General features: G+C 40.6%; 1 protein-coding gene across 1 annotated transcript in view; it reads left to right on the top strand.

Annotated features, from left to right (window-relative positions):
- ABCD2 (ATP binding cassette subfamily D member 2) overlaps window positions 1-24245 on the top strand; it is a 63604-nt gene that overhangs the window by 8287 nt on the left and 31072 nt on the right. The window contains exons 3-6 of the mRNA XM_075016255.1: window positions 3063-3184; window positions 8743-8908; window positions 12790-12884; window positions 14949-15094. Of these exons, the coding sequence (XP_074872356.1) occupies window positions 3063-3184; window positions 8743-8908; window positions 12790-12884; window positions 14949-15094 (529 nt within the window). The remainder of the gene's footprint in view (window positions 1-3062; window positions 3185-8742; window positions 8909-12789; window positions 12885-14948; window positions 15095-24245) is intronic.

The following is a 24245-nucleotide window of genomic DNA, read 5'->3' as shown; positions in this document are numbered from 1 at the left end:
AAGCAGGTCAAGTGTGGAAAGCAAATAAAGTTGGTTAGAATCTGAAGAATGGGAACTAGAATCATCATTAATGTCAAGCATGGTCATAAGTTCTAAATAATAGGTATTTTGTTCTAAACTCTTCCTGAATCTGGATTTATTCATCAATCCGAAACTGTTCAGTCATAGATGCTCCTCAGACAGGAGAGATTACATCAGTACAGCAATAACTTTTCTACACTGTTGCCAAAAAAAAAAAAAAGTTTAGGTATTTTTATGTATTTTAAAAACAGACACCAAAGCTAATGCCACTTTTTCTGACATCTGTTTGCTGTTACAGAATATAAGTTTTTTATAGGTAGTTTTATAGTACTCTAGTATGTAAAAGGAATTATAGAAAAAGCATCAGCTTACCATTGTATCCTGAATGTAATTAGTTACCCGAAAATGAAACAGTAATGACAATAAGACTTTAATTTTATTAGGCACAATAGCTAAGGTTTGTTTCCCATAAAACAAATGAGATTAAGAAGTTTTATATGTGAGCAATATGTTAAAATGTTGACAAAGATTAAATACTAGAGAGAAACCACTGGCCTAGCCTATTTGGCTACATCTACACAAGAAGCCTCTGTCAACAGAAGTCACTGTCAGAAGGGATTTCCTGGCAAAACTTATGTCGCCAGATTGCATCTACACACAAAAGCTGATCGAAAGAACAATCTGCTCTGTTGACAGAGAGCAGCCAGACTGCCCAGCCCTCTCTTGATAGAATGGCTGACCAGAAGCCCTGCAAACAGGGCTGCCCAGGGAACTGGATGCCCTGTCTGTTGACAAAAGGGCTCTGGAGTGTCTACATGATTGTATTGTCTACAGAACACTGTTGGGAGGTGTTCTACATGAATGGGGAGAGGTATAATGCTGCCAAAGGATGTACTGAGTTTTGTTGACAAAGCACATTTTTGCATTTAGATGATCTGCAGTTTTTTCGCACAAAAGCCCAGTTTTGCCAGGGAAAGCCTCTCGTGTAGACATAGACTTCTAGTATAGTACAATCTCTAACACAGAAGCAAAAATCTGTGCTTGGAAAAACATTGGAGAAAATGATCAAGAGAAGTTATTTTGGGCAGGTCCGTTATTTTGATTTCAGTCATGCAATAACGGAGAATTGTCTTCTGGATTTGGTTAAGGTTCATCAAATGTACACAGTTTTAAATTGGACGTGACCATAAATCTAAATTGCTGGCTGGATCAGTAAAACTTCTGTACTACTGAATTGGTATCACTTTTGAGGACTGGATTCTGTAAAGAGCTTTATTCAGATGAGTCTTCCCACTGAAGTAAATGTGGCTATTTACGTGTGGATCTAGACGAGCAAGGGTTTTATGATCACAGCCTGGCTGAGGAAGATTATCCACTTTTTTAGAAAGGCATGATTTTTGTTGTGTACCACATGTGTATGTGCCAGTGTGCAGGGTGACACACGACTGATTTGGTATGACTTAAACTAGAAAATCTGAACAGCCAAAGTTTATTTAAATAATTCAGAACTTTAATTTTGAAAGAGAGATTGAGGCAAACTGGAATCTTACATATATGAGAGTAATATTCTATATAATATTTTTTGCCCCAAATGGTTTCACTTATCTCTGGTGTATCTTCATTGATGTAAGTGGAGTTATATCAAGGACATACTTATTCAGTTTCTTGGTGTCTTGATAAATTTAAACAAACTAACATTTGGGTATCAGGTACTGCAAAAAAACCACGGAAGATACAGACACAAAAGTACAACAACAATGAGCTTTGGTACTGAATTTATGTTTTCAGAAGCTGCAGAATCTGACCTTGTCATGGAGGAGAGAGAATCACTGTCTGTGTATGAAAATGTCATTGCTCTTGAATTACCTGGTATAAAAGAGCACATAACATAGCCATCATGCTATATCTGTGGGGAACTGTTCAGATTTTTTTACTAAAAGCTTGGAACCTGACTAATAGAGATATTAATAACGTTTCTTGATATAAGGAGTTGGCATACTGGATCTGTTTATTAGTCCAGCTAGCCTAGCGTCTGGCAGTCTGTAAAACATTATGGAATGGCTAAGGACAAAATCCTCCTAAGACCACTCCTGCAACTTCAGATTTCACTTTTGATTTACCCCATATGATTATCTTAATTTGCTTAGTTGCAAATGTTAAAGATAATACATGACTCAATCTTAAAAAATTCAGCTACGTTATTATCTTGATGAGTTTGTGGAGGAACAAATTACAGGTTGGCTCCATGCTGCCTTGTGACAGAATTGGACTCCAGGCATGAAACAACGCTCAAAGAATGAATTTTACTCTGGGAAAAGCAAATGCTTCACATGAAGATATTATTCTTAAACATAAATGTTTCTTTTTTTTCCTGTGCCCTTTCTGGTTTCACCTGCAATTTTTGCCTTTGTCAGTTGATAAGTGTATTTTCTCACAACACATCTTTTCCTGCTCCTATTTGACTCAGAAATATTTTCGTGCTAATAGGATTATGACTTCATTATGGTATCAAACAAACTCACATGTGAGAAAGAAGGCTCCTACTTGAACACAGATCCTTTTTGTACAATCAAGAGGAATATAGAAACTTTAGAATATTCTAATTTCACCAAATGTACATCAGTATAAATGCTACCCTTTTTAACTGGAGTGATGAATTAGGTAAGGTTGAGAATGAGTAATAGCAGTACTAGTAAAATAGAACAATGAAACAGAATTTCTGCTTTAGAACATTACTTATGTTTGACTCATTACAATCGTGGTAAAAGACTGAGTAATGACATATTAAAAAGAAAAAGTGGCTGAGTGTGAAAAAGAAAAAAGGATGATTTGTATAAGAAGAGTAATTTCTCATACTCCCACTTCTTTTTTTACAAGAAGTTTTGTGCTAATTGCTTGTCTTTCAGAAAGTTGTCCTCCTAGAATTAAAATGTTCTCAATTTAATATCTGTTTTAATAACGGCTCACATGTAACCATAATTTAATTTGTAGGGAGAATTTTTCAGAAGAATATTTGAGCAAAAGAACATTTTTTGTTTTAGAGTTAGAAGATGGCCAGAAACAAGCAATGGTCAGTGATCGGACAGAAGCCTTTACCACTTCACGAAATCTGTTGATCTCTGGAGCAGATGCCATTGAGAGGATTATGTCATCTTACAAAGAGGTAGTGTGTGTCATTTGGCCCATACAACAGGAAAGAGAAATAAATGAAAGTAAAACAGAATTTGAAAGTATAAGAATTAGGGCAAATTCTTCTGTTCTTAAATCCTTGTGAGTTTCTCTTGAGTGAAGGATGCAGAATTGTGCTCTTAATAGTATACATACAGCTAGTATTTTAATGTGGGGATAATTTGTGGCCTATCGGTATAAACCCTATTAGCATTTTGTAGAGTAGAGACAGATACTGTGCAGTCTTCTCAAGCATTTCTGCTAGTAGACTGTGATTTTTTTTTTTTTTTTTTTTTGATTCAGCTGTTTCAATAGTTGGCTTACACCATGCAGAGACTGCCGGCTTACCAATTGTGTGAAGATGTTACTATAAGCATTCAGGATTAAATTCATTTGTATAATGCTGTAAACTTTTACAACACCTTGCAAGTATGCCTGATTCAGAAAAAATATCCACTAAATAACAGATGAAAGACAGTAAACTGATTTGACTTGTAGCACACGTATGCTTTTATTCAGAGAGCATGAAGTGAAAGAGAGAAACTGAGCTTATGTCTTAATTTTATATGTAATTTTTTCCCAAATAAGTATTGGGATACCACAATTTCATATATTCTTGTTAGTGCCTTTTTTGTTTAATAAAACCAAACAAACAAGCAAACAAATAAAAACTGGAGCTGGTACTTGGCCAGCACCCCACCACCCACCCCTAGCCAGTACAAGGGCTGGGGCTACCGAGGTGCAGGTACTCGGATACTAGCAAGTACCGGCACAAAAATGCACTGAGTATTCTAAGTTCATTTTAGGCTATTTACATAGTATAGTAGTGAGCTTGCCTTGAACTTTAATACTTCATGGTAATAAATTACAAATCACACTCTCTTTTCTTACATAAGCAGCCCTGTACCAGTCAGTGGAACTGACCGTGTTAGAAAGATGGGCAATGTTTGGCCTTTGCAATTTTTTTTATCTGTAGGCCACCAGTGCAAATCCAAAGTTCAGTTTTTTGATGAGCAAATCATGCAACCCTGCTTTGAACATGTCACCTGTTATTTTTCCTGCAGTATTTGAGGTGACATAATGGTGTAAATGTTGTTCACTATCATAACTATCGCTGACAGAGAGCGCCGTTTGGAAACCTTGTCTGCAGCCAAGCAGAGGCTAAAGATTGAGAGCTTGATTCAATTCCCACTCAGTTCAGTGGGAAGAGTCCCAGTGGAGAGTTAGATCAGACTGTGAATAGGCTTCCAGACTGAAGTACATTGTCTCATCAGTACACCCTCCATCCTGGCCTGCAATGACCACTTCTAAATATGGCAATGTGGAAAAGCTGCGCTGCTGTTGTCCACATTGTATGTGCTTTGTGGGTAGCAGGAAATCTTCCATTTTAAATACTGTGGCTGTCTACACCAGAGCGATCTTTCAACAGATCATAGGCACACATGAAAGCGGATCACTCTGTCGACAGGAAGCGGCTGGACTGCCAACTGGAAGCGTATCAGACGGGGCTACTGGTGACCTGGAAGCCCTGTCTGTTGACAGAGGGTCCCCCAGAGTGTCCATGTGGCTTTTTGTCAACAGATTCTGTCGAGAAGGGCATTCTGCCTTGTAGGGAAGAAGCAGAAGGCTGTTGATAAAAGTGCCAAGTTCTGTTGACAGTATGTCAACAAGATGCATTTTTACCGGGGATGCTCCATGAGTTTTGTTGACAGAACGCTCTAGTGTAGACGTAACTTGTCAGTACAGTTCTTTTCAAAAGTGTAAGAAACAAAAAAAAATCACAAATAGTGTAGGTTTACTTTTAGAGGTGAAGTATTAATAATTAGCCTGTTTTTCACAAGGTTCTTCTCATACAGTAGACCCCCGACTTACATGGAGGTTGCATTCCTGCGCAACCCTGCTTAACTCAAATTTCGCATTGCTTGGGGGGAGCCAGGAAACTGACAAGCACATCAGAGCTGAACATCTTCCTGTCTCCTTTGAGCCAGTCCTCGACTCCCCGCCACTCACAGGAAACAGGAAGTTGATCAGTGCTGCTGCACTGGTCGGTTTCCCAGCTCCTGTCAGTGCTGGCAGTCAAGAGTCAGGCTGCTGCCACTGACGGGGCTGTGAAACTACTGCTGTTGGGGTGGCAGCCTGACTCTCGCCGCCCCTGATGGGAGCAGGGAGGCTGCTGCCCCTGACAAGAGTGGGGAAACTGCTCCTGTCAGGGACGGTGAGAGTCAGCCTGCCACTCCTGACAGGGGTGGTTTCCCTGCTCCTGTCAATGGCGGCAGCTGGTCCTGTCAGTTGTGGCAGCGGAGAGTCAGGCTGTCAGCTGCTGCCACTGACAGGAGCAGGGAAACTGACCAGTGCAAAAGCTGGTCAGTTTCCCTGCTCCTGTGAGTGGTGGGGAGCTGGCTCCTGGCTGCCCACCACTTACAGTAGTTGGGAAACTGACCAGTGCTGCTGCTCTGGTCAGTTTCCCAGCTGCCCTGAGTGGCAGGTAGCCAGGTGCCAGCTCCCTGCCACTCAGAGTCATGTTAACCTGAGACTTGTGCAACTTGAGTGCGCGTATCTTGGGGTTCTGCTGTACACTCCTCTACTCTTATAAAACCATGACTGAAAGCAGGATCTCAGGATTCATAACAAACAGCTGGTTTTTAATTTTGTGCAATTTATGTGGATCGTCTGGAGTTACACTTCCTTACACCAGCAGTATCTTCTAACGTGAGGTTTGAAGCTGGCTGTCTCTAAGTGCTTTACTGTAACTTCCTAAGATATGTGTTTTTTTAAGGCTATGTCTACATGGCACGCTAATTTTGATGGTATGCAAGGTCTGTGGGCTACATTCTGCAGTGAAAAGCATGCTGCGTTCATATTGTGATGTATGGCTACCTGAATCAGTGAAAGGCTCCAGCAGGGAAGAGGCAGCTGTGAAAGTCTTCAGCAGTTGTCCCTATTTCTGAACCTTTTCCCCTGCTGAAGTCTTTTCCTGTAGCAGAGAAGAGTTCCTGCAATGAGAAACTGGCAAAGACTTCCCCTCTGTTTGCACCCTTTCCTGTAACAGGAGAAGGCTCTGGCAGTGGAAAAGCAGCACAACACTATATTGCTAGAAATAGCCGTGTGGATGAGGAGGCAAGGCTTGGGCAAACTGGAGCTGTGTGGGGTTTGTGCTTAGATACATACCCCCACCCTTTACGTTACTTTCCTAATTTGTACTGACTGTCTGCAGTGCTATTTATACCCATGTGGGGGCAGAGGGGGTGGGAAGAGAGGCTACATGGGTATGTAATCAACATACCCAGAAAGATATATGCAATTTAGACGCATCTCTATACCGATTGTCCCACTAGTGTTGCCTTCTTTCTAGTTTTTGACATCAGAATTTGTGTTTTCTGAATCTGGTAATCATACAGATATATTAGGAATGATATTTTCCCCTTCAGTCTTCTATACTACTGCAGAGGCCTGGGTGTAGTTTCTCTTTGTCAGCAGACAGAGACCGTACATTGAGGATTTTTGGAGGGGTCATCACCTGCAAGATCAGGGGCTTGCCAGGTCTCCAAGCTCATTTGTTTGTCTTGAGCAGGCTGAGGATCAGTATCTTCGATAGCTGTGGGAAAAGGCCTGAACAAAGGAGAAAATCTAGGAGGATTTCCACCTATGCAGCAATATGAGGCTCCATAAGAGGCATAGGCGGAGTGGAATGCAGTGAACTAGCCATATTGTATTCCTGTGAGAGCTAATCCCTGCAGTCATTTCAGGGTTAGAAAGGGCCTGTGCTGCTTGGCTTTCACACAGAATTAGACTTACCACACAGGATTCCTCTCTGGTAAGTTTGAGGATGAGGAATTAAAAATTACGAAAAGGCAAGGTAAGGGTGAGAACTGCCTTCCCCAAAAGCCTGTCAGCCCTGTTGCCAGATACCCTCTCAATTGCAGTCCATCCAGGCAGATCTTAGTCAAAGGCGAATTCATGGGACCTTTTGTCAGGGTCTGCTGGAGAGCCTTCCCCGTGTTTTTAGATACCTTTCTCACTTGCACCTTCCTAGCTCTGGGGCCTCCTCTCACGCATGGAATCCTGACTACAGATACCAGTGTGCAGCAAGGAGAGCCCTAGTGAGATAAGCCATGACTGCACAGTTGTTTTCACTGACTGAAAAGGTTGAATAGGTCTTTCAAAGCTAGAGGTGAATGGTTGAGCTTGTTCTTCTACTCCTTCACCCAATGAAAAATGTTTGGGTGTAAGCTCACTGAAGAGCCACCATCGCTCAGTCAAATAAACTGAGCTGGAGCAAAGATACATCCAAGGAAAACCAGGTATTGAAAGCAAACCCTCCATCCTGCTTTAGCCAGCCCATTAGCAACAGTGACTGCAACAGAACAGATGAGTCAGACCCTAAATTTGCTAGGGAGAGTGGAAAAGAGGAGTGAGTTGTTTGAGACTAAAACAGACTAGACTACCACAGAGTCAACAGAATAGCAGAGAGGTGTTTTCAGCAGACTAGAGTAATGACTTCTAGCCCTACAGATATGCTAGTAATTTAATAGAATGGTATGCTGGCATGCTTTTCTTCACATTGACTCATGATGAGTGTTAGGGATCTTTGAAAAAAATTTTACTTATGTTTACTCAACAACTTGGAGCCTCACAACAGCAGCAGAAGAAAGAGAAAGAGACAGGTGGCATCCAAAACCATTCTTTCCAAGAGAATGAACTCTCTGCTTCCGGGACCTCCTTCCGTGATTATTTAAAATATATGGTATTAGAAAATTTAGCATTGTGGTCTGGACGGTGTTTGCAGAACTAGAGTAAAAGAGATAGTTAAGTCAGACACCTGGGATATATGTCCTTCACTGTTTAACCCTGGGGTTTTCAGAGAATATAATGTTCAGGCATGAGCTGATTATTTGGTGAGAGTGCTGAAGGCAGCTTTCATGGAGTATAATCAGTACCTACTGAATGGCACAACATTGCTTTTTGAAGGTATCCAAATGTCTGGCTTCACACAGAATATCAAAGAGAGGAAATTTTCCTTATGGATTACAGGTTCTTTCTTTGATATCTTCTGACATTACAGGCCTACTGACCCTCAAGTTTAGCACTGTCTTCTGCAAACTTGTAGGACTTTTTCAAACAGCAAGTTTACCATTAGGGGTCCAAGGTCTAGAAACTGCGTGTGGTGAATTTTGCACAATAAATTACAACTATAGGAACTGCTTTAGGGAGTTCAGCTGACTGATGGGAGGCAGCAGTTAAACTTAAACCTAAAAAATCTCAAGGCTTTCATTGGAGTTATGGCAGTTTACAGCAGCTTAGGTTCTGTCAGCTAAGGTAATGTCTTCATCTGCTCGCAGATAGGAACTATACAGTACATGCGCATCTGGACTGTTAAAATTCCAAAGGAATAAAATCAGTTAGTGAGGGAAAAAATCCCTTTTTATTCTTAATTCAGAGTGAAATCTAAGTAGTATTGAGTTAAAATAACTGGGAATGTTGTCCATAAATTATTAGAGAAAGTACTTAATTTCCAGATTATGTAATTTAAACAGATCATTTGTTGTTTCTCAGGTCACCGAGTTAGCAGGCTACACAGCTCGAGTGTACAACATGTTTTCAGTCTTTGATGAAGTGAAGAGGGGTATTTACAAAAGAACTGCTGCTGTTCAAGAGATTGAAACCACCAAGAATGAAAATAAAGCAGAACGACACATTGATGGCCCCTTAGAAATCAAGGGTGAGTAATTCACATTTTGGTACCTTCCGTATAAAGTCTTCAGCCTAGTGTGTAACTTTACTAGTATAAACAAAGTCTTTATTTACACAACCCTTGCTGTGACATCAAAGTTGTACAGACCAACTTCCCTACCACTGCATATTCCTAACCCACTTATGTCTGTTGGGAGGCATAGGCAAACTGCAAATATCAGAGATTCCTTCACAATATATTCTCAGAAAGCTGACTAGAAACTCTTCATCAAAACTGCTACAGAAAATTGTTGATTTTTTTTTTTATACTTCCCCTCTGTCCGCATCTGCTTTCCTTTAATTTTTTTTAATTATATTTCGTTAGAAGGCTAACACCTGACATTTTTCATCTGAAAAGAAACAAAAACATTTTTAGAAGGATTTATTTAAAAAAAATCAGGCTCTGAAAACCAAAAGTTGCTAACTTTCAAATTTTTCCTGTTTTCAATAAACTCAAATTTTCACCAAATTTTCTTCTGATTACCTCCAACCCTCCTGCCTGCCCTTCCCCTTGAGCCTCCCGACATCTGTGTTCTGTCATTTCCCCTCTGTTTCTTCCACCTAATGTCTTTTTTGTATGTGCCTATTGGGACTGAATTCTGACTGTTCCCCATTACCTACCTTCTATCTCTGTTCTTCCCCCCCCACCACCCAGTTAGTTTCTTTTCCACTCCTCAGTCTTGCCTTTTGCAATTTACCCCTCCTGATTACCCCCAGCTGTTGCTGACAAATCACATCCTTTCTCCATCCTGCCCAAAAACAGTGAGTCATTCAGAGGTGAAGGAATTCAACTATTCAACAATTGTGCAAAACATCTTCGTACTTCTCTTACAATACTACTGCCCTTCAGCACGAATTTCGCAACAGTCGTAACAAATACCCTGAGGTGGCACAATCATGAACTGTTTACAGCTGATTGACTTTATAGGACACGATGATGTGTGACTACTAATATAAAAGACATTTTGTAATAACTATGTATTGTAGCAGAGGAAAGAAAAGTTGTGTAGTCCATATAGTGGTACATTAATGTATTTAGACCACAAGCAATTGTTCTTTAGCATGATCACCTTCTTCTTAAAGACTGAATGCAGTTTGGCTGTGAGGACCCTGCTGATGTTTTCATGTGGAATAGCATTCCATTCTTTTCTCTTTTTCGGCACATACCAAGATTTTCTTTCCACTACAGTTGCTGAGGCTATGTATTTTGAGACTCACCCATGAGATGTTCCACTATAAGTTCTTCCTATCTTTCAGCCTTGATAGTTTCAGAAATCCCAGCACAAAAATTTATAACCGTGGGTGGGTCTGTTTATCTACGCATATGTGCACACGCTTATGTGTGAACAAGTGTGCATGCCAAGGGGAAAATCCATATTGTAAACTGTCTTTTAAGGCATTGCCCCTCACCACTTATTTTCACTTAAATCATCAATATGAACTTGTGCCACTAAATACTGTTGTTATCCTTTTTATTTAACTACTGTCTGTAACTGTGCTGACACAGGGCAAAAAAGAATGACAACCTTTTAAACAAATGCAGTGGGTGAAGCAATATATTTTAGTGGATTAACTTGCGTCAACCAGCCGCACAGAGTTCTTTTGCAGCTTTTCTCTTTCAACCAACACAAGCTGGTCCAGGAAGAGGTACCTCGCCCATCTTACTTTCTGATGTCCTGGGACCAACATGATTACAGCTATGTTGCATACAACCTTTAAACACTTCAGTCAAATAGCAATAATAAATTATTGTACAATAATCGTTGTAGTGTACTACAGTCATTCCTTATTATTCAGAATTATTAAAAAAATGTAAATTGATAGCACTGCTACAAAAATTATATGCCTCGTTACATAAAAAAAAAAAAAAACCAACCTCCTACATCCCTTACATCAAGAGAGCATTAAAGTTGCAAGTCAAGCACTCTAATGTTAAAAAATCCCAGGGTTAATGTTGCCTGTGCAACTCTCATCACAGTGTCAACATATTTTACAAATGTTAATTAACTGATCTGCACAACATCATCTGTTTTGAGGTTTGAGGACATTATTACTTCTATATTCTAGCTGGGGTACTGAGTCATGGAGCAATTAAGGACAACCCAACTTGAGAAACCTATGCTACATTTACACTGACAAAAAAGCTTCAAAATGGCCATGCAAATGGACATTTCGAAGAATACTAAAGAGGTGCTGAAATGCATATTCAGCATTTCATTAGCATGCTGCCAGCTGCAGCGCTTCAAAATTGCCACTTTTTGCTCCCGCATGGGTCGTACAGAGGGGGGTCCTTTTTGAAAGGATCCTGCCAACTTCAAAATCCCCTTATTCCTATCAGCTGAGAGTTAATTGTTTGACAGGCCTAAAAATATGCTGTTCTTTAATTTTACTCTTGCTCATCAAAAGCATTTCTGGTATATTTAGACTGATTGTGTCATTGTTTGGACAGCACATGTGAAATATTAGATTTGTCTAATTTCATTTTTTTAAGTTATTCTTAGAAGAACATAAGCAGTCATCCCCATGAGTTCATTGCAAAATATCCGGATGTGTGATAGCCTGAGTTTACACATTAAATCCCATGCTAACTCTTAAACAATTGCAACATGCTACTTCTGCATATGTTTTCATAATCACTTATAAGCTATTTCTGCCTGTCTTTCTGGCTTGTGAGGCTCCAAATTGCTGGAGGGATGGGCAACAGGCCATGAAATGCCTTCCCCCGTAGAGGAAGATTGGATTGGATTGTTAATAGCAGTTTTCATGGGCTATGCAGTCTGGAAAAGAACAGGCTTTTAAGCAACATGTGTTTAATGTGGGTTTTGCATGGTATGCACTGCCCATCCTGCTTAGGTTTGGGAGGGGATAAGGACACCACTGTGGTTACAGTCTGTTGGACTGTCCTTAAATTGAAAGCAGTACAGGCCAGAGTCAATATTGAGAACCCTCAAGTACAGGTCTAGTCTCTAGAGTGTATGCAGCTGCTCTTGGAGTCACAGGCTGTGTTGCCTAGCAGGCAAAGTGAGGCAAGAGGGCTGCCAGCTAGGGGCCCTCCCTCCCTCCCCACCACGTCCCAGTTCAGGGCCTTCTTGGCGATGGGAGTGGTCATCACCCAGTCAGCAGGGAATCCTACCGTTGACCTTGGTTGGGTAGTGGATACCACTTCCTTCACCTCCCTTTGCCACTTCCTGCCACGTGTCCTGAAGTTGTAGTCCGTACAGTGTCAGGGTCTCCTGGCAGGGTAACGCCCAGGGAGTCTTTCTAGAAGTTTGCTGGAGATAGTGGTCTCCACAGTCTGGTCTCTGGGTTGTTCAACAGTCTGGGGCTGTAGCAGCTCCTAGCCTGAAGCTTCCATGGAGTATCTTATGCTCACAGTCAGGCTAGAATGAGCTAAGCTGTTCTCTTGTATACTAAGACAGCAGCAAGAGCATATCCAGCTCCGTATCTGGACTTGTGCCATCCAGAATGGGGGTTAATCCTCTCTTGTCCAGTGTGGAGTATCGACACCCAATTATAGCGGCCTTCAAAATATCTATTCATTTATGGTTTCGCAGTGAGGTTAAAATACATCACAATGTGTAGAGCTAGTTTTGAAAAAACAAGCATAGCAGTAATAATGAGCACTTACGTAGTGCTTTAAGTTTCTAGAATTCTGTATAAACATCAGCTAACTCATCTTCACAGTGTAGTGGTGAGAGAGTTAAGAGTTATCTCTGGTTTTGCAGACGGATTAAACGGAAGAGTTTGAGACTGTCCCAAAAGAACTAAATTTGGAAGTCCAGAAATTCATGGCACTCGGCCCTATTCTTGGACTACTAGATCACACTGTCTCCCTGAATGTTTCAGTAACTTTTGTTTTTTAACTTATAGGAAAAGTTATTGATGTTGATCATGGAATTGTTTGTGAAAATGTTCCTATTATTACCCCAACTGGAGATGTGGTGGTTTCCAGACTAAACTTCAAAGTAAGATGATATGCAAGAATCTTCTGATTGTTGCCATCCCATTAACACACAACAACACAGAGTTCATGTACCTTATGTTAAATACTTGGAGAAGAGGGGAAGTCAAGAAAGGTAGGCATAGTAGTGCACTAGAGGCAGATATGTACAGTGTATCCTGCTCAAAGAAAATGGAGCTTGAGGAGAAGGAATGGTTTGACTTGTGTCAATGTTAGAATAAAAGCTACAGCTGGATTTTCAAAATTGCTTAAGGGAGTTTGGCGTCCAGCTCCAGGTGAATTTGTGTGGGACTGAAGTGCTTAACACCCTTCAAAATAGTCCAGGTCCACAACAGTAGTGCAAATGTTGCATTTGTGGAACTTCCCATGACCACTACAAGGAGCAACAGTAACTAATGGCTTATAGTGTAATCTGCAGGCCCAGTCCTACAATCTCTGCACAATAAAAACTTAGGTTGTTTTCAATGACTTACTGCAAATAGCAGCCAGTTCTATTGTCACCACATTGTTAACGCATTTAATTTACAGAATTGCTCAAAAATACGTCACCACATTAAGTGTTTGAAAAATCAAGACCCTGGTATTCAGCGTAATGGACGGTTTGAATAGGAGAGGCAGACCCCACAGAGAATGCGTGGATAATATAGTGGATTGGTGTGGAGCTAGTCTACAGGAACTAAGCCAGTCCACAATGGACAGGGAAAGATGGAAGGAAATAGTGAGGGAGGCATCAGACACCAATAGGCACTGAGCCCGTGGTGGTGGTTGAAGATGATGATGATGATGAATGGTTAGTGCAGTAAATCTATAGAAATAGGAAGTGTTGACAAGTTGCACGAGAACTTCCGCTACCTCACCCACGCGTCTAATTGCTCATGTTACCTCAGTAGGTGTATACTGTTATGTACAAAGTACACAGAGAGAGTACCTATAAGGAAATAGTCAACACCTGGCAGAATAGGATCTTTAATTTAGCAAACTCTCAATTACTTTAAATGTATTTCATTTAGTACTATATAATGATGGATTGACATTCAGGCAGAGATAACTGTGTGGTTGTACACTTTACCTAGTAGATTTATAGAGAGAATTCACAAATAGTGCCATTGTGTGGGGGGTTTTTTGGGTGGGGAAAAGCATAGAGGTATATAGTATGAATAAACAAAGGGAGGGGTTGTGTGTGTGCATGAAAAAATGCATTAAAATAACACTACATAAGCAGATATGGCATTTTGAGGTTAAATTTTCAAGTAATTGGGCTGTGCACAAAAAGTTTCAATTCATTCACTTACGGTGCCCAATGTATCATATGTCACTATTTTCACTGGTTTGTGAGTTCACTATTTGTGACTAATTAATTAATAGATACAGACAATGATACCATATGTTGTATACTGTAATGTGGTTGTGATGGAGTTTTGTGTCCATTTATAGGAAAGTTAAGGCTTGTAAGGTACTTGTCCTTAACTCCTTACAATCCCCTCAGTTTGAAGCCACTTTATACAAGTGCTTGAGAGGAATATTTGGCTCAGGTATGATTTGGAGATCCAGTACAAGAATATTGAAGTCGAGATTCAGCATATATAGTGACATTTGGTATGTGGGCATGTTTCTTCCCCGGTCCATGTGACTACAATCTAATTTTGCTCCATGTTCAAATGAACTGCAGTCAGATTTTATCCAAGACACAAAGTGCCCAAATGGTAAAAGAGGTTTCAGCACTAATGATTCAAGCTCCTCCACAAAACAGTTGTGAAGTAATACCATGCCATCTGGCTTGGCTCCTAAATTAGAAAAAAACACACCTAAATTGCCTCTTTGGAGCTAGTAAATATCATATCTTCTGGTTCTTTTGCTTTTGTTCTTTGAATCCACGTGTTACATGCGAACACAGTTTTTCAGGCAGAGACTCAGTAAGAGTTATAGCCAGTTTCATAATTTGAACTGAAACTAAATGTTTAAGTGGGTTCATTGTTGGATGTACTGAACTGTGTCATTATGTGCTTCATGGTGAAAAGTGATATATTAGGAAAGATGGTTGTTTTATTGTTTTTTATTATTATTTTAGGTACAGGAAGGAATGCATCTTTTAATCACTGGTCCCAATGGTTGTGGAAAGAGTTCTCTTTTCAGAATTTTAAGTGGTCTGTGGCCGGTCTATGATGGTGTTCTCTACAAACCACCTCCCCAGCACTTGTTCTATATCCCACAAAGGTATGTGCTTTGTCCACACTAGAAATGCTTTTTTCCCAGTTTTGTGAAATTAGGTACACTTTATGAATTTCTAAATTCCAGCCACCCGAAGTTTTGTTAGAAGGTGGTAACCCTTACCTCTTACTACCAGAAAGCACAGAAGAATTGCCACACATTCAGTTGCAGGGGGAGAGTTCCCATCTCCAGTCACCAGAGAAGGCTGGGGATTAGCCCACAGCCAGCCAGAGAGGACTGGATGATTGAGGAACACAGGGGGACAATTTCGGCTTTGGAGAATATAGTTTCCTTTTCTTCAAGCAAAACTTGAAACAGACCAAATAGAGCTTGTTTTTAAAACAAATGTAAAATTAAATGTCATAAGTGGGGAACACTGTTTTTCCCCAAACTTGAATCACAATTTAAAAAACCTAAATTTTTGCAATACTAAACCTAAACCAAAACCAAATCCAGCATTATTTTTTGTAAAGGGAAAAATGATGTTTTGAATGTTTCTTTTGCAATCTCTAGGCCTCTCAGAACACAGTACAATCCAATAAATTCTGGTATTTCCCTTAGGTGCTTTTGCAAAAGCTAAATCAAGCAATGAAAATCTTTGCCTTTTGTGGTTCATCCTCTTTATTTGGGTAAAAGTAAATATTCATGACACTCTGTGTTGTGCTTAAAAAATACAAGTTATAAAGCAAGAGGCCACCTCTTCTGTCATGGATAGATTTTTTTTCTCTCTGAAGCTAAATAGAGCCTTTAGAACAACACAAAAGCCTGCATGTAAATAAACACAAAGGAATATATTGTAACTGGATAGTGTCATTAAAGCTCAGCTCTGTGTAAAAGGCAGTGAGGATTTGAAAGGTTCCCAAGAGGAATTTTTCAGAACTCCTAGGGAGCTATTGCATCACTATGGAGAGGAATAGCACACTCTCTCCTGGAAGAGGAGTTTGAATTGTGCATAATATAAAGGCACTTTTTGTTCTTATTGTTACAAGAAAGGCTAACGAGACATTCAGTGACACTGAAACTCATCACATGACAACATTAGCTTGTGGGACTCCTTGCCACAATATATCACTAAAGAGCCAGAGTTTAGCAGGATTTAAAACAAAAACAAAACAAAAACACCCTGATAACAAGAATCTGCAGTTATAATAATAAAGATTTTTTTAAAAGAAAACATTTGGAAGGGGTATAAACTGCCATGCTTCAGGGTCTGTTACTTAACCTGTTACTGAGGTGGCTAGGAAGAACTTTCCTTTAGGGGAGATTATTTTATGAATGCTTGCTTCAGGGTATCTTGCACCTAGAGCATCCGGTTCTGAATACTATTGAAACACGATGTTGAACTAGATGGGCCATTGCTTGGAATAGCAACGGCAAGTCTTATGTTCTATTTAAGATTTTAAAAGCCACCTCCAAGAATGAGTTTATTTAACAGAAATAGCAATGGATAATTGTCCCCTAGTGTGGTTGCAGTTCTGCCAGGAGCCAGGCAGACTGCAATGAGAAAATAGGCCATTTTGGAAAAGAAGCACTATTGTCACTGGCTGCTAGTGGTCTTCCTGGTTGGAAACAAAGGTTCTGTGATCACAATCCTCCAGTTCCCTTTGAACCAGAGATCTGAAGCAATGAAGGAAATAACCGTTGGAACTGAAGGGGACATTTTTCAACATGGGGAAGATAAGGTTTAAAGAAAAAGACCCCCCCCCCCCATATGGCTCAATGAGCGCAGAACGTGTCTGAAACATGGAGCTGTGGCAGGACTCTGTGGAACAAAAGAAGACAGGCCAGGAATTCACTTTGTGTGCTGGAAAGACTCTTGAAACCGGGGTCAGTAACCTGTCCCAGGCAGAGTGCTGAAATTTGACCTTTTGACCTCTATGTCTGGTCTGAGTGCCAGCGATACATTTTAAAGTCATTAATAGTGCTACTTACAAGAGCTTCATTAATTACAAAAATAAGATGCAGAGCTTTTCTGTTTAGGTGGTGGTTGGTAGCAATAGCTGGTCTTTTGTTAATCCACGGTCAGTATAGTTTGGAGCAAGCTCCCAGCTGCGTGGGGGCGGGGCTGAGCTCCCGTCTTGAGCGCCGATGAAAATTGGCTCTAGTGCCACTCTTGGCATCCATGCCAGGGGCTGTTGACCCCTGCTTTAAGCAATACAGAAGAATTCATTTTTCAGTGGGCAGAGCAGCCAGCAGGTGAATGGGCTGAAAGTAAGAGATGCCGTTAGGCCTCTTCTAACATCTGAATAGAAGGGTTATCTGTTCTGTTGGGTTGAAGGGTTTGAAGTTCTCTTTTTGAGGAAGAGGGAAAGTCTAGTTCTTGTCATATTAATTCCTTAAAACTGAGATGCTTTGGCCCTCAGTCATCAAGTAGCTTGTATGTGTAAAAGGACTGTAGGATCTCAAAGCAGTGACCATATGAACCTGACGGGATTTACTTTACTCTTCTGGGAGCCCTGGAATGAACATGGCCAGTAGATGATGTCCCCCTTCCTAGCTGGGGTGCTAGGTGAGTATGCAGGAGGCTGCTTATGGCAAGTGTGGAATAACTTAATAGTCTTTGCTGGGTTATTTTGAGGCTGTTGAATTCTCCTTTTTTGTAGTGTGTATTTGTATTTCAGTATGAATTATATGTTGTGCTTTAAATATTTAGCTTATTCCTGGCTATAAGAGGCAGGAAATAACCTCAGCAGATTGTAAATGGTACTAGAACCCTGTGCTAGAACTCTGAAGTAAATCACTACTGGTCTTGGAAAATCTAGCCAGAGGGAACCAGTTTACTTATTAGCCTGTTTCAGTTTGCTGCATGGTCAGGGTGACCTTTTTATTTGTTTGTTTTTAAATAATTCAAAAATTGCAGACTTGATAATATTCTGTCCACCTGCCTGATTTCATGGAGCTGTTGGAGAGGGGTTGTCAAGTTTGCCATAAAATTCCTTTGAGTCAGACAAGTGACTATATATCAATCTGAGATGATTTAAGGAGACTAAAGATGATCTGTCTGTCTGAGATGATTTAAGGAGGCTGGAGGTCATCAGAGAAGTGAGCCACCCTGTTTAGATCGCTTTCATTGGCTTGCAGAAGAAGAATGTGTTCCATAGCAGAGTGGTCTCAAGCAGTTATATATTGTTGGTGCAGTGAGTTTGGCAGCTGAAACATGGGGTGGCTTATTATACTACAGCCCAGCCATGTTATACTATATATTAAAGAAGCACAAAAGTATACTTTAGAAACTCTTTTATAGCTCCATTTCAGCATGGACCCGTTATAGCCCTGGACAGGTTAGATTGCCTAATGGTTATCACACTTAATGCCTGGTCTCTTGCAGTCCCACCCCTCTTTTAACCAGTGAGTTGGGCAGTGGTAGGGGAGCTTGGACCTGCCCACTCCACCCAGGCTCCAACTCAGGGCCCTAGGAGGGACAACAGTATCTGGCCCCGGAATGTGCCCTCCAAGTTACACTTTCTGGGTTACTTCCTGCCATCTGCTGCTCTCTGCCACATTTCAGTCCACCATAAAGTGATCAGAAAGAGTAGAAGCCACCAAACTCTCAGCCCCCACTGGGCTCAGTTTACAGTCGTTCAGGGACCCTTCTCTGACACCTTTGCCAGCAGTCTTCAGGGCAGGTCTGTCATCCTCCTTAATTTCCTGCTTCTGGGCTAGGTTGCTCCCTTTTCAAGGCCTTTTCCAGTTGGAGTAGACTCTGGGGGCAGGGGCTACCTGGGCCCAGTACTGTCCTTGAACACCTTCCAGCTGAGTGTGGGGTTTTGCATATCCTACCACATGGAGCTAGTGAGCTTTCAGTAAATGAGCCCAATTTCTAGTGAAACCAATGGGATACACAGCTGCTTACTTGGAATCAATGTGGTCCTTTGTCAGCCTTTTTTTTGCACAGTCCAGTCATTTAGTGATCTCCCAGGTGAGGTTATCAGCTGTGCTTCAAAGATTGTGGAGTGAGAAAGGAAAAATGAATCTCTGCTGATATCAGCAGGCAGGCAAAAGATGAGCCATCACAAAAACGCCATAGTAAAGAGGGGCTGAGTGGAACCATTAGTGTGTCATCACTGGTTTTGAATGTAAAGTTCAGTCCCAAAGTACATGGACAGTCAGTTAACTTGGCTGAGTTCAAAGCTGAACGCATAAATTCACATAGGTCGATTATCAGCTTTTATATTAGTAAATTTCTGCAGCTGTGGTGACACTTTTCAGGAGCTTTGCTTAGTGGTTTCTAGATTTTAAAACACCTCAGACTCCCTGTCTTCTATAACCTGGACTGATTAATGTTAATTTAGCCTGTTGTCAACATCTCTCTTTTCCAGGTTCTCTGTGTATCCGTTCACTACGAGATTTCCATGAATGTTTTTCTTAATGTAGCGCTAAATCTTGCAGCAATTACTCAGTCTTCAGTCGAGCAAAAATTCTCACCAATGCTGAAGGGACAGTCTTTATCCCCAAAGGCTTATGGGAACCACTTTAAGTGCTCCTTGAAGCACAGTCTGTGTGCAACAGTTCCACTGCTTCAGTGGGTTTATAATGGGGAAGTGAAGGCCTGTATGGAGATGGAGTGGCCTGCCTGCCCGCTCAAGAGCAAAGGACCATTATACAAACCATCTCTCAGAACCACATTCTTAACCAGTCAGGGGGAAATTTTCACATTTAATGCTACTACGTCTCTTATGCAGCATATTTCCTTGTGTAAATCAGGACTTTTTGTGTGAGGAATGTGGGGGTTTTTTTTGTTTGTTTTTTTGTTTTTTTGGCTTTTTTTTGCTGCCGAATATACATCGTCTCATTCACCTATATTCTGCTGCTGTTTTAGTAGAGCTGACTAGGGTATGGAACAGAATGGGCCAAATTTTCTAATGCTCTCTTAAAACACACATCTTTTCTTCCAGCTGTTCTGTTTCTGCCGTGTTATCTTCAGTATCCTTAAAAGCCTTTGTTCCCTGTTGTTTTCCTTCTTGGTTCTAAAATTCTCCTTGGCAACTAAATACAATTGTATCAACTGCCAAGATACTCTTTCTTCTATCCTAAACTCTTCTGTAACCCAGATGTCTGAAGTGATTTTCCTCAGATAGCACCAAACTTCACCTCCTGGATGAGGCTAAGCAAGGAAGATTTCAGTCCTAGGTAATAACTTTTACAGAAAGATAAAACCTCATAAAAATGGGGGATATAATGCAAACCCCAGTATTATCTTGTGTATACAAGTATACAGTAAGTGTAAAATATGATTATTTTACAAACAATTCTTAAGTAGATAAACAGCCAGTATTGTGAAGATGGACATTTATTTTAAAGGCTACTGTGTTATCTGCTTTTCTATGTGTGGCAATGCATCAGCATGTTGCAAAATGTCATGATGAGACACCAAGTTTGAGAAGATAAAGTAAGCAACTGTTTGGGTTATCTGTCTCTTAATTTCATATACGTTAAAACCTGTTTTGCGCTTTCATTAATGTATGGACATGACAGTTTTTTACATATTATCTTGTTGACACAAACTGTCTTGTTTCAGTTCCACTATTTTATATGTTACTTCTTGCAGTTTTAAAGTGCATTTGACTCACTAGTATTTAATATTCTAAAGTGCCTATCATCTAATCTTGACATCTTTCAGTAAAATCTCTGACTCATTTTGGGGGCAAAGAATGTTTAATTGTTTGTTGGGTATGACTGTTCTGTGTAATGTTCTCTTGTGAATTCTAGCAGAAAGTTATCTTCTATTGCTCCATCTATTTTTGAATAGTGATGTCGCACCATACCTTTTATTTTCTAAATTTTCACCCTTATTTCAGGTTATTCCGTACATATAACTGACTCCTTTGCACATCTTTTTCCTCAGTGATATTATCTATCAGTTTCTTTTTCATCATGTTCATAATACTGTAAAAATATCTGGCCTTAAACCTCGTCACCCATCACAGATATGTGAAGAACCAAAGCAATGTAATTGGTTAGCTGATATAAACTAGCCTTCTTATTTGAGCAGCCATCAGTAAAGTATATTGAAAAAGAAAAAGGTGAATTTCTAAGGCCTTGGAGGAGATAGTCTGATTTGAAACTAATGGTAGTCATGCTACTGTTACTGAAATAGCCCTTCAGCAACAATTCCTTTTTTCAAACTAGGTTTAGTTTAGACAATTGGGATCCTTTTTTTTGTTTTTTTTTTGTTTTTGGTGGGGTGGGGGAACGCTTTCTGAAGAAAATGCACTAAGGTCAGACAGGGCTATTGCTAACCCATTAAAAATTAGATATTTTATTCATCAGGCCTGATTACTATGCCCATCGCCTATAACACAGCTTTCACAATATCATCTCAAACATAATTCAGAGGAGTTCTCAAATGACAGTTCAGTTCATCTGAATTAGTAGAGCTAATTAATTAGAATTAATAATTAATTAACCTTCAATGTTGAGGTACTCTGCTCTTCCCCATCCTCATGAAAGGACGGTCCATCTTAGCCCATTAGCTCAGAAGAGGCCTGGTCTTTATTCTTCATGTTTGTTTAGGGCTTTTGGCTGTCTGGGTCAGTAGAGCTGCTCAGTTCTCCCAAGGATTCACTTTGAGCTCTAAAGGTCAAAGGATTTTAATTTGCACATAGTTTCTGAATCCAGGGGTGATCCCCGGATGACCTGTGAATTGAGAAATTTTAATCTGGGCTTGTTTCCAGAAGTGAAAATTGACTTTTTGGATTGTCTGTTTTTCCTTGTAAGCCGTACCAAGTGCCCTGACTTCTACCCAGATACTGAGGATACATCTACACTACGAGATGAGTTCAAATTTAAGGCAGTTAGATTGATTATACCAAGTGACTTTCTTCATTGTAAATACTAGTAGCTTGATTTTAGGGAACACTAATATTGATATCATAATATCGTTGGATCCGGGTGGGTATAGCATCAAATTTGAATTTAACAGTTGGAATGAAGGCTAGTGTGGAAGTGTCATGTCTTTGAATCAAATTCATTAGCTTCCAGAGGCTGACTGGCACTGTTGTACCTGGCTCCCAGCTGCCTGCCACTGGTGGGAGCTGGGAAACTGACCAGTGCAGCAGCCCTGGTCAGTTTCCTGGCTCTTGATGGTGCAGCTGCACTTGGCTCCCAGCTCCCTGCCACTTGTGGGAGCCAGGAAACTGCCCAGCGCAGCACCTGGCTCCTGGCTGCAGTGAGCCAGGCGCAGCCGCGCTGATCCGTTTGCCAGCTCTGCAAGCTTTGGGGACCCAGGAACCAGGCATCAGGGTGAGTGCTGCCAGTGCTGGGGATGCAGCAGGGCCTGGGGGGAGGGCGCAGAATGTGGGGCTGAGGGAACTGTGGGATAAAGTTCCCACAATGTGCTGCTGCAGCAGTTGTTGTTTGGCCACTGTATTGTGACAGCACTAACTTGACTTTGTGTGGACTTTGTGGGAAGAGAGGATACTCGGAATTGAATTTATAAAAGCCAGCGTTATAAAACTGAATTTAATAAAATAGAATTTATCTGGTAGTGTAGATACAGCCTGAGTCTACTAATTAGTGTAGGGCTTACATGCCCTTTCTGTTGTGTAGGTAAAGAGCACCCATTACATATGCAACAGATGCAGATGCAGCAAGGACTGTCACTCTCGTGTGGGTCTTCACAGTCACAGCCGACGCTGCAAATGAGGATGCCAAATGGAACTACGAAGGGCGCATTCCATAGTCTACATAGACTGAAGGATGCTACTACTACTACTGCTTTGGGTTGGAACCAAGGGGAGTGGGAAATCTTGGATTTCCCTGCCAGTCAGTGGAAATGATGATGTGATATAGAGAGATAAGGACTTTCAAAACCCTTGCACCAAAAGGGTGAAAATAACATGAGGCCCTGCGTCAGGACCATTGGCTTGTTGTAAGAACTGTTAATGTGTAAAACACTCCTACCTTGGAACGAAAATCTGACTGTTTAGACAAGCACCAACCAGGGATTGTGTGGATAAACCTGATCCTTATTCAGTGGACTTCTTGAGGTTCCTTCCAGGCCTACATTTCTATGTACAATTCTTTCAGGATTGAATAATATGCCCAGGAGATATGTACCTCTTACTACCTGACGTATAACTATCCTATTTATATGGATCCTATCATCATGATGTTTGAGCACTTTGCAGTCTTTGAGTTTTTTATCTTCACGGTATTCCTGTGGGATAGGATAGTGCTAATATCCCCTTTCTATGGGTGGGGAACGGTGACACAGAGAAGCTAAATGAGTTGTTCAAGGTCATGCAGAAGAGTATGGTGGAATAGAGAATGGAACTTCTTGATCTCAGATTAGCAGGCCAAACATCCACGTTCCAATTGATAGTATATGTGTTAGTTGCAATTTTTCTTTTGGTAGCCAACCTGGCAACCCAACTCCAGTTGGTTGATTGGTGTCATGTACCTTGTTTATCCGGGCGACATCTGAGCCAGCATCTTTTATCATTTAGTCATACTGGCATCAAATTTCATTTGTATTGTTGTTTTATGGTCAGTGCATTGTTACTCATCTGACTAACCCACCTCCTTTATCTGGGACTGGCATGGAACCCCCAGAGGCTTCATGGCAGAGTTGGTAAGAAGGCAGGTGCATTACAAATATACCATGGTATTAATTAGGAAACTTACATGGTCTTTTAAATTAATTTGTTACGTAAATAGACAAGTAAATACATACAATTAACTACTACATTTATGGTATGCAGCATATTTGTAAACATGTTGGTCCTAAGACATTAGGGAGACAAAGTGGGTGAGATAATATCTTTTATTGGACCAACTCCAGTTAGCAAGACAGACAAGCTTTTCAATCATACAGAGCTCTTCTTAAGGTTTGGGAAAGGAACTAATAACTTGGCAAAAAAATTCAAATTGAAACAAATTGTTTAGTGTAAGTAGTTAACACACAGTATCAGGGGGCCATTTAAGATAGAGCGACCCATTAACACCTCTGCAAGTATAGGACAAAAAAGAGGGGGTTAGTGGATTACAAATTTATTGTAAGAAGCCATAAATCCAGTATGTCTGTTCCATTCGTGACTTTTACTGTCTGACAGAGTAATGAACTTAAGCTCCTGGATTCAGCTTTTAAAAATAATACGCAGGTATCCTTTTGAGGATGAGAGCTCGTAGGTCAGATAGAGCAATCGCTTGATGGAAG

This window comes from Carettochelys insculpta, chromosome 1 (assembly GCF_033958435.1).
Source record: "Carettochelys insculpta isolate YL-2023 chromosome 1, ASM3395843v1, whole genome shotgun sequence".
Taxonomy (NCBI): Eukaryota; Metazoa; Chordata; order Testudines; family Carettochelyidae; genus Carettochelys; species Carettochelys insculpta.
This window is presented reverse-complemented; position numbering and strand designations above follow the sequence as displayed.